The following is a 10706-nucleotide window of genomic DNA, read 5'->3' on the forward strand; positions in this document are numbered from 1 at the left end:
TTCAGCATAAACATAACATTTTACTATCAATAAGCACTTGGAAGAATAGCACGAAGAATAAAGTTCAACCCTAAGCACTTCAAAGCAAGAGGTGACAAAAAAAAATAGCATGAAGAATAAAGTTCTTACGAATTGGAAGAATCAATGTAGTTGCAAACAACAACAATTTTCCCCAACCATAACAATCCTTTGCACTGGATTTTCTGTTCTTGGGAAACATCTCCAAACAAACGCCACTTCTTGTAGCGTAAGTCATATAAGATCAACCCATGAACACCAGCAATTGCCAGGTACATTCCATCCTTACTGGCCACAACATGCAAAAGTGGCCAGTTTTGGGAGATATAAGATACCTGAGAAAAAAGAACAATTATATTAGGAATATCTACATAAACGTACAAAAATGAAAAGTAAGAACAGGCATGTAACTTAAACACGTAACTGGTAGATTAAGATGTAGAAGCTTAAGTTCATCAGTATCTTCAGACTGCACAATAAGCAATCTGTCATCACTATAAATCACTTGGCGAACATATGTTGTCCCTGAAACTCCTCTATTAAGGCAACATTTCCCAAAAGAAAATGAAAGAATTCTCTCTGAAGATCCTTCCTCAATTACATAAAGTCTATATCCATATTCATCCCACTGCATAAGTGAGGTGCCTCCCATCAATGGTTCATATTTAAAATCCTGGTGCGGCTTCACCATTGGAGAAGAGACAGAACTTATACCAATTTGGCGTATTGTAGACATCAAACGACAACCAGAAACTGACCAAACAGTAAGTCCTCTCAATTTCCATCCAACTGCGAAAGCAGAATTGTCAGGTGTCCATGCTATACAACTGACAGAACCAGTATCTTCCATAGAATATCTGCACAGAGGTCATCAGCATGTCATAGAAACATGAATGATGAAATTTTAATGTCAGTGTGTAATAATTTGTAATGAAAGACATTTATGGTATAAAATAAATAAATATAACTCCATGGTAAACACGTGGCCGAATTTCTTCATATTATTCTGCAATACTGAGTCACATGTATTTAAAACAATTAAGGAAATTAATAATTGAGAACAATATATCTGATTCCTACAAATGCAAGAATGCAATAACACAGAAATTAAAAGCAGCAGCAGACAACACACCAGTAAATCAAAAAACCTACCAAGGAGCCTTCTCATTGTTTGGAGTTGGCAACAAGAATTATGATGCCTCCAGTCCACTCTATTTAGAACTACATCAAAGTTTATTTCATCAAATGATTTCCTGTTACCTATATTGTCATTGCTATCCAATCATTGTCATTCTAGTAGCAAGTAACTATCCCCACTAGCCCCAAAACTGGCCTCTTGAGCACATGAGCATCGACCCCCATGGATTCACCAATATCATGTTACATACCAAGGTCAATACTAAGCTCCAACCAGCATACAATTAACTTTTCTACTGATAACAGAGAAATTCAATTAAGGATCAATCGAAAGAAGGAAATACAAGACATGTAAAAAGAAGAAAAGAAAATACCCAACCCTGGACCAATAGATTAGTTTGATACAACATTTGAGGAAGATTATAAAGCCTTTAAGGACATATCCTAGAAGGGAAAAGACCCAACCACAAGATGATCATTCTAGGGAATTTGGCTGATTGTGGTCATAGGGGTATTTTCATCATTTTCACCGTTGTATGTGGACCAAGCATGTTAGTTTGATCAGTCTAATAATAGTTTATTCATGTTCAAATTTTTAGTTATTTGTTAAGTACTTTAAGAGTTATTTAGTTTTCTTTAAGCTGGTTTATGAGTGGCATATCTGTAATTTTGAGTTTTCCTAGTTGAGACTTGAGAAATGAGTTTGGCTGACGCTAGACAGCTAGACATCTCTGTATATGTATAAAGTTTCAAAAATGTGGCCAATGAACTTCAGAGCATACTTTTCTGCTTGTATGACTTGTGGTTAGAAATGCCCAAGGCCCTAGAGCGATTCTAGGAACCTTAGAAGTGATTCCTAGGTTTCTCTTCTTTATCTCTCTTCTCCCATCTTCCCCTTTAAGATGTTGAACTCAGCCACCCAGAACCATCAAAGACCTGAGAAAAAGTGATAAGGAACCATTACCTATCAACTAAATGACTAAATTTGATACCAGGTAAGTATCATCTTAATTTGCTTCAATTTTCAGCACTAAACTAGCTTCTCGATAACATCATACAGTCATATAACCCTAGACAAACCCCTCATGCCCTTCGCTAGACCTACACCCTGGCCCCTCAACCTCAAACCATGGACCTAACCCCTTATCATCATCATTTACTTTTCAGCTTCCATCAAATTAGTCACCAGCCCAGCTTTGAATCAATCCTACATCAATGAGTATCAGAGTAGGCAGTTCTTTTTTATAATAAAATTTTATTAAGAAAGGAAAAGGCTTTACAAAAGAAAGGTAACAAGCAGTCACCCACAAGGACCTACATCTACATTGCTCTGGTATCTTTCAATTCAATTTGATTCTCTAATTTAAATTATTATTATTCTTTGTTTCTTTGTCTAGCCTCCAGGAGATTATCCTCAATGAACAGGTTCATGAAGATATAATTGTAAACCACAACAGAATCTATGGACAAATTAGAGAATAATAGGGGTGATCATGAAAAACCGAAAAACTGAACCAAACCAATGAGACCAAATTGAAAGTTCCAGTTAACCATTCGGTTCAGTATTTCTGAAAAACCAAAGGTACCAGTTCAGTTTCAGTTAACCAATATAAAAAACTGGCAGCTAACCGAACCAACCGGTTAACCAATATAAAAAAAAAAAAAAAAAAAAACATTTTTTTTATTTCCTTTTGAAGGGCTACACAGCGGGGGTAGCCCATCCCCCAACCCAGGTGCAGGCAGGATTCGATCCCAAGTCTCCGCTAAGACCAGCAGGAGACCTTACCAACCAGCTGGTTGGCACCTTGTTTATATTATGTATATATTATAAATGAATATATATGCATTATATATATAAATATATTTATAATATATAATTTATTATTTATTATTTATAATATTATATTATATTTTTTTCTAGTTTTTATTATATATTTATACATTTATTTATAATACATAGTACAAATAAAAAAACCCAAAAACCGACGAACTGAACCGGTGGTTAACCAAACCGATCAACTGGTTAACTGACCAGCTTCAGTTACCGGTTTTCTAAAAACTGGTACTACCAATTTGGTACTACTAGAGAATGAATAGCAGCCCTGCAGGGTTGGATATAAATCTTCAGACATATGCAAGTCTCCCCTATATGCTTTTCAACCCACAAACGTTCTATAGAAGCATCATCTTGAGGATGGTCAACATTTTGGTTGAGTTAATTAAGACTCCCCTTTATCTAAGTAAACACATTTAGCATTCTATCACCAGTAATGGTGTTTAGGCAGATTTGGGTAGGTTTTATCTGAGATTCAATCCATCCATCTAACCCACCAACCCATTATTGACCTATTCAATTAGATACTAAATGGGTAAAACCCAAACCAACCTGCCCAACCTGTTAAGAGGTGACCAATATCTTCCACTAGAGATGAGCCAAAATTCTTTAGATGATTACCAAAAAAAGCCATGGTTGATCAGATTTTTAACTTGTCGGCCCACCATCTAGAAAATTGTTGTAGATCTGATGATGGTTTGGATTACCATCACATCTATCACACGGATGGATTAGAGCTCACTAAATAGAAATCATTCTTCACATGGAAAATTGATTCTAGATTTGCTAGTTAAATTTAGGAGAGGGGAACCTAGAACTGAATGTTGAGTCAGATGTTCATGAGCACAAGCACATGCAGAATGTCTGGACATTTGGCACAGGCAGAATAAAAGTTTTCAACTCTGGTTAGTACCATCAATCAAGTCAGAAAAGTTATGATCTCAAATATTTGATTTTAAAGGAAATGGTAGTGCAATGTGCAGTTATCATACCTGTGGGCTAATGACTAAACCATAGAGCAATCTTGATCCTCTGTTGGACACATAAACTATAGTGGGTGTATCAATTATTTGTTCTATTAGTTTATAAAATACTAATTTTGAATATTATTCTTTTTAATTTGTAGTTGGAGTTGTTGAATATAATATATATTATTTATTTGAATTAATTGTGAACGTTAAAGTGAGTAAAATTTAATGCATTCCATTTATTATCATAAAATGAATACTGGTGTAGTGGTTAAGAGTGCGATTGGTGGGAAGCGACAGCAGCAAACCAGATGCCAGAGAGAAATTTTGAATATTATTCTTTTGTACTCTTTTGCATCTGATTCATTCTTCCAATCAATACATTGATAATGATCAAGTTCCCTCTACATGGAGGTTAGAGCTGAGTAGTAACCCGACAGACTTTTCTCCCACTATTTACAATTGGAGGACTCAACCTGTAGTTGATAAATACGAGCATAGTGCCTCTGCTCAAAGAAAGTTGCCTTAGCCTGGTCCCAAATCTCCTTCACGGTTTCAGCCCACATAAAGTTATTTCTCAGACTTGGATGAATAGATGCAACAAGCCAAAACATGATTAGATAATTATCTTGAACCCACTTATCATGGGCTGCACCAGCCTCTTTGGGTTGAGGAATATCACCAGACAAATATTCAAGCTTTCCTCTAGACCCAACATACAGCTTCACACTTTTGGACCACTCCAAATAGTTCAGTCCATCAAGGACTGTAATGGAAATAAGGAAGCCCCAGTTTTCAGCCCTTGGGCTAACCATATTCTGACCTCCAAAAACTTCAAGCATGGATGAATCATCAGACAACATTGTTCAAGTGCAGCAAGCAACAATCCCAAAATACTTTCAACCAAACAAACAACTAACAGTGCCAACAAGAGAATGACCAGGTCTGTTTTTTTTTCTTTTTTCTTTTTAGAGATTAACAGTCCTCTTCAAGAAATCAAACACTCTACACTGAGCACCTTCACAAGAAATGAATAGAGTGTAGGACCCCTCCCAACACTACCAAGTCAAAAAAAAAACAAACATTGAAGAAGAACCTTACAGCCAAACTTCACAGAAAAAACAGACTAACAATCTTGAACCTTGCAAGAAAAGGAAGGCACTTCCACCACAAACAAACCAGTACAATAAACAACAACAGGTCTAGTCACTAGAGATTTAAAAACAAGGCTTACACCACAGCTGGTTGGATCTCAGAGCACAACCATACAAAACACTGAGAGACACCTCTCTAAACACTCAGCAATCAATCACAGGATACGAGTAAAACGCCCAAACAATTACCTTATTGGTCCCATGACCAAAAAAGGGAAAAAACACAAAAACCCTTACCCAATCAGGTCCTTCTCATAGTTGAGTAGTCACAGTCTTTCCAGAGAAACCCGAGAAAGAGAAAGGAGAGAAAATAAGATACACTCGAGCTCCTCTTGCAATCAGACCTGCTCTGATACCATCTGGAAAGAAAAAGAAGAAAGAAAGGAGAAGAAGAGAGCAGAAAAGACAGTGGATGACATGCTGAGGAAGTGGGGTGAGATTGCTAGTTGTACCCAAACTAAAGCAGTAATGAGTGTGTCTTGGACTCCCCCACCTGCGGGCTTCATAAAACTAAACTTTGATGGAAGTAGCAAAGGGAACCCTGGACAATCAGGGATTGGGGGTGTTTTCGGGGATGAGAATGGGGTTGTTTCTGCCATGTTCTCAGGCCCAATTGGAGTGGGTGACTCTCTCAGAGTTGAGATCCATGCAGTTATGGAAGGAGTCCAGAAAGCTAGGGAGATGAATCTCAGAAAACTCATAATTGAAGGGGACTCGGAGGTGGTGGTAGGGTGGCTGAATAAAGACGATAGTGGCTTATGGAGATAGAACAATATGAGGAGGAAATTCAGATGGCTGACTCGAGAAATGGAAGTTAAAATCAGTTGGGTAAAAACATCAGCTAATTCTTTTGCTGATGGGTTAGCAAGGGGTGGACAGGGAGTCAATGTTATCAGCACAGCTATAATTTAAATCTCTTCTTTCCTTTTTCCTTTTTCCCTTTTCTTTTTCTCTTTCTCTCTTTTTCATTTCTTGGGGCTCAAGCTGAAGGTGGAAGATAAGAAAGTTTGTCTTCCTCTTTGTAATTCCCATTGTGATAATTAATGAACTGTGTTATTGATCTAAAAAAAGAGAGAAGAAAAGAGAGAAAGGATTGCCAAAAAAGTGTTGGGGGCGGGACTCACTTGACTTACATATTAGGGTATTCAAATAAAAGGGGATATTACAAGAATAACCCTGATTACAACTTAACAGAGAAAACATATAAAACAGGCCCACTAACAGCCCAGAAACAGTCCTAATAACATTGCTAATAACAAAACATATCCATACCAAATGCCTGTGAAACTAAAGCAGAGGGCAAATTTGCTTTGGTTCAGCATTTGCACTCTTACTAAATGCAGCCTAGTGTGCAAAGGGTCTTATGTACCTGTTTTGTTCAGATCAATATAATACAATACTTGAAGGTGCCAACTGGCTCAATTGGTAAGGTCTTTGGCTGGTTGTAGCAAAAACTTAGGATCAAATCCCGCCTTCACCAAGTTTGGGGGGGTTATGAGTATGTGGCTCAAAGACAAAAGGAAAGTTAATAACAGCTGAACATAGATTGCCACAAAAATAGCAAAAGAGAATCTTCACAAAATACTGAATCTTACTGGCTTAATAATGACGTGTAAGGCTTACCCCCAATCATACAAAGATACAGTGCGAAGAAGTGATACAGATTCAGCCAGATCATATAACTGAACAACACCTCTAGTGGTACCAATTGCAATGATTTGTTGGTCTGAAGCTACAGAAGCACAAACAGCATCACTACAATCCAGCCATCTTTCAGCCTTGATAAACTCAGTATGCTTTAAACCTTTCTTGCTTATAGAGCACAGTGCAAGTTTTCCATCAGAATATAACACAACCAGCAAGGGTAACGAGAGCTCCAGATGGATAACAGAATAACTGTGGAAAGAATTATCATTGGGCGTCACAACTCTCAAAGCTTCTGAAGAAGACCCATTGTCCAAGGAATGCTGTGCTACAGTGACTTCATTGCTGCCATGTGGATGTGAGCGTAGTTCAAGTGCCTCACAGAACTGTATGACAAAAAGTAATTAAAGTAGAAAACTAATTGCATAAATCAAAACAAAAATATTAATAACATCACTCAATAGCCTCACTTGTACTAAAAAGAGTTGCATGATAAAAATACAATACAAAGATGTGGTTCTCTATTGAGTATATGCATCATGGTTTGAAGTATTCCATTCTCAGTCACATTATGCATACCTCCCCCTTCCAGGATATAAGATGTAAAGATCCATTTGAGAGTCCAACAAGTAGATGCTTGTTGTCACATACAATATTGCTCCTAAAAAAGTGATCAAGATAACTATTAAGATCACTATTAAAACATACAACTATAAAAGCACACCTCAAATGGTTTGGAAGCAGCACTTACATTGTCAAGTTCATATCTGAAAAAGGCACCTGCTCACTGAGAAGTAAAGAAATAGTTGCAAGAAATAGTGCAGATGAATGCTTCCCTCCAATTTGTAATCTCTTCTCTGTAATCTGGATCTTAAAAATGTGAAGAAAGAATGAAGATGTCTGCAGGAAATGAAGAGGATCAAAAAAATAAATAAATAAAAGTTACAATCTTAAGAATAATATAGAGTTATCCAAGAAGAAGCGCATAAATTGTATACTAGAGCTAAAAGATGGAGTAGGAAAAGGAAACAAACACTTGCAATTCTTGCACACCTTACTTGAATCTTTTCATGTTCTTCAACAATATAATTACTATCTTGGTTAATATCTACTTAACAAGAAAGTCCATTTTATGAAAATCTGTTGTGTCAGACAATTTCATTTTCCTGATTCAAAAACTACGCCACGTCTATAATGCAAAACTCCTTCCAGAATTTTGCAAGTTTCCATGTGGTTACCTCTCAAATCAGCAGTGGGTACTGACACACATAAGTATTTTCGTCACATACGTTTGATTATTTTGCCCAGTCACAATGAACTTATAATAAGGAAATACAAGCACATAGAAGCCAAAAATACAAGTAGAACAACAATCAGTTTTTAAACATATTACTAAACCAGGTGCAGGAGGACCAATTATCCTCCGTGTAAGTCTGCAAATTATCTTCTTTTCTGTACCATGTAAGATCATCACCAAATACGCTTCGCAATTAAACCCTAAAGTATGGTCTTTGACATTCACAAATGCATAAAACTTCCACTGATAAAAGGAGTATAACGTAGTACAATTAACATAAATCAGGCATTTTCCAAAACAATTGCTAAGGTAAAAGTATAATTAATAAGAAACAAACGCCATTCAATTAATTGAATAATCCACTCCTCAGAAGGGGGGGGGGGGAACTAAAATTCACGATGAACCCATAAAAAACTTACAAGAACGGCAACCATTTTGGCGTCCGGACTCCAGACAGCCTGCGAATTCTCCCCCTCTCTTAGCAGTGAATTCGAATCTCTCGTGTACTTCCCTAACCTCACCTTATTCTGATCCGGAACTAGGGCAATGTTAGAAAATACAATACGAAAGGAAAAACTGCAACAATACCAAGAGAGATCGAAGAACAACAGAATTTGAAATCTTAAATAAGAACCAAAAGAAATCAAACCTGGGAAGAGCTCCAGAGTTCTATGTGGGAGGGAGCAACAACGAGCAACAAGCGATTGATGACTTTGAGATAGACGATCTGCTCGGAAACCGGGCAGGCCCCTGGTTGAAGAGGGATGACCTGAGGCCACCCGTATGCCATATACATACTGGATCACTGTAATTTGTCAGCGAACAGGGTCGGGAGAAGGATGAAGACGAGAAGTCAGAGGGATCCGATCCAAATGAGAATCCAGCAGCACAAAGAATACATTACATTTCAAGGAGGGATAGAACCTTCCCCCACCTGCTCTCTCCTTATTGCGTGAATCAGAAAATAATCAAGAAATGATTGTTAAACCCCCGGTTTGGCTTTGGCATTTTCAGTTTAACGAAGTATTTCTCTTTTGTACTTGTACGTATCACGTTCTCAGGTCTCACCATTCGCATCTGCAGATCTCAGTAGTTAACTTTTATTTCTGGAAAGACTGGTATACCCTCCTATCGACCCACACGGTGACTAATTACTCGGGTCAAGTAGGGGATTCCCTACATAACCCACCCTATTTCTCCAATGGTAAGAGATGATCCGGCAGATCTGAAGCGTTCACTGCATGGTCCACCATGCCTGATAGGCTTCGGAAAGCGCGCCCTGAGAAATGCTAAAAACGAATCATGGAATTGGGATTAAAAAACTAAGGCCCCGTTTGGTTCACGGAAATAGGGGTCCGGAATCGCAATCAGAATGGGCTATTCTAATCAAGGTTTTAAAAACTGACCCGGAAACGGAACTATTCTATCTACTGGTTTCTGAGTCAGTGGTTCAACCATCCGGGTCGAACGGTTCGGACGGTTTGCATTAGGACAAGATAGCAAATAGTATATGAGAAAGGAGAAGTGGAGAAGAGAGTCTTTTGTTGGTTGAGAAAGAAGAGAAGAAGGAAAGGAAGAAGAAAAGAAAAAAAAAAGGAAAAGGAGAGAAAGAAAATGGAGGAAAGAAAGAGGGAAGGATGGAAGAATAAGGAAGAGGAGAATGATTCATCACTCACCCGTGACAACGATGGCAACGGTAAAGACAAGATGGCAACGGCAACGGCGAGATGGCAATGGCGGTAACAGCACAAATGATAGATTTGAGATCTGAGATACGAGTTCTCGGATCTCATATATGAGATTAATTTTTCATTTTTTCTCATATCTCAGATCTCTGCTTCTTCTTCTTCTTCTTCTTCTCTCTCTAGATATCATATCTGAGTTCGTGTCTCTGACTCAAAGTTTCTCCCCTCTCTACAATTTCTTAAACCACGAACCGTTGTTCGGGTCAAAGGAATTGACGGTTCGACCAGCAATTTTCTGACAAAATCAACAGTTTTTTACCCAAGAACGGGTCAGGGGTGAAACGGAACTAGTTACTTGAACGATTTCTGAGCCGCGGTCCGATCATCCGGGTCAAGGACAGTTCAAAAACATTGATTCCAACTGTTTGGTTGAACAGAATCGGAATCCCATTCTCATTCCTACTGGAATGGCATTCCTCATTCGAGGGAATGGTCATTCCCTGCCCCTCCCTTGGGAATGAAATCTCATTCTTGTCGATTCAAATTCCTATTCCCATTCATGTATGAATCAAACAAACTATGGGGATAAACCATTCAAATTCAAATTCCAAGGGATTTTAATTCTGATGAACCAAACGGACCCTAATATTTGAGATCGGAATCTACTTCTTTTACTTTTTTATTTTTTGGTAAAAATAGGAGGAGCTACACAACGGGGTAACCCGACCCCTCAAATCAATTTAAACACCTAGGAATATTAGCATTACAAAGAGAGATAATTTCATTAGGATTAGAAAGAGCTTCCTTGATCGTATGGTCTGCTGCTTGATTGGCATCCTTGAAAACGTGATGGTAATTCAATCTGCACCTTAGATATTTGTTGATCTTCTTGCAATTTTTCAAAATGTCCTCATCCTTCATGGCATGTTTTGTTTTCAATATACTTCCAATCGAGTCTCTGAGTCCCTT

At 37.9% G+C, this 10706-nt stretch overlaps 1 protein-coding gene across 2 annotated transcripts in view; it reads right to left on the reverse strand.

The window, feature by feature from the left end:
- LOC104610662 (uncharacterized) overlaps positions 1-9105 on the reverse strand; it is a 66975-nt gene extending 57870 nt beyond the window's left edge. For both annotated transcript variants that reach the window (XM_010277394.3, XM_088889461.1), the window contains exons 1-7: positions 8702-9105; positions 8472-8579; positions 7507-7655; positions 7335-7416; positions 6735-7141; positions 443-875; positions 130-353 (exon numbers count right to left, since the gene is read on the reverse strand). In XM_010277394.3, the coding sequence (XP_010275696.1) occupies positions 130-353; positions 443-875; positions 6735-7141; positions 7335-7416; positions 7507-7655; positions 8472-8579; positions 8702-8848 (1550 nt within the window). In that variant the 5' untranslated portion in view covers positions 8849-9105. The remainder of the gene's footprint in view (positions 1-129; positions 354-442; positions 876-6734; positions 7142-7334; positions 7417-7506; positions 7656-8471; positions 8580-8701) is intronic.
- Positions 9106-10706: the final 1601 nt, after the last annotated feature.

The sequence above is a fragment of the Nelumbo nucifera genome, chromosome 6 (genome assembly GCF_055504915.1).
Source record: "Nelumbo nucifera cultivar China Antique chromosome 6, China Antique-T2T, whole genome shotgun sequence".
Lineage (NCBI taxonomy): Eukaryota > Viridiplantae > Streptophyta > Magnoliopsida > Proteales > Nelumbonaceae > Nelumbo > Nelumbo nucifera.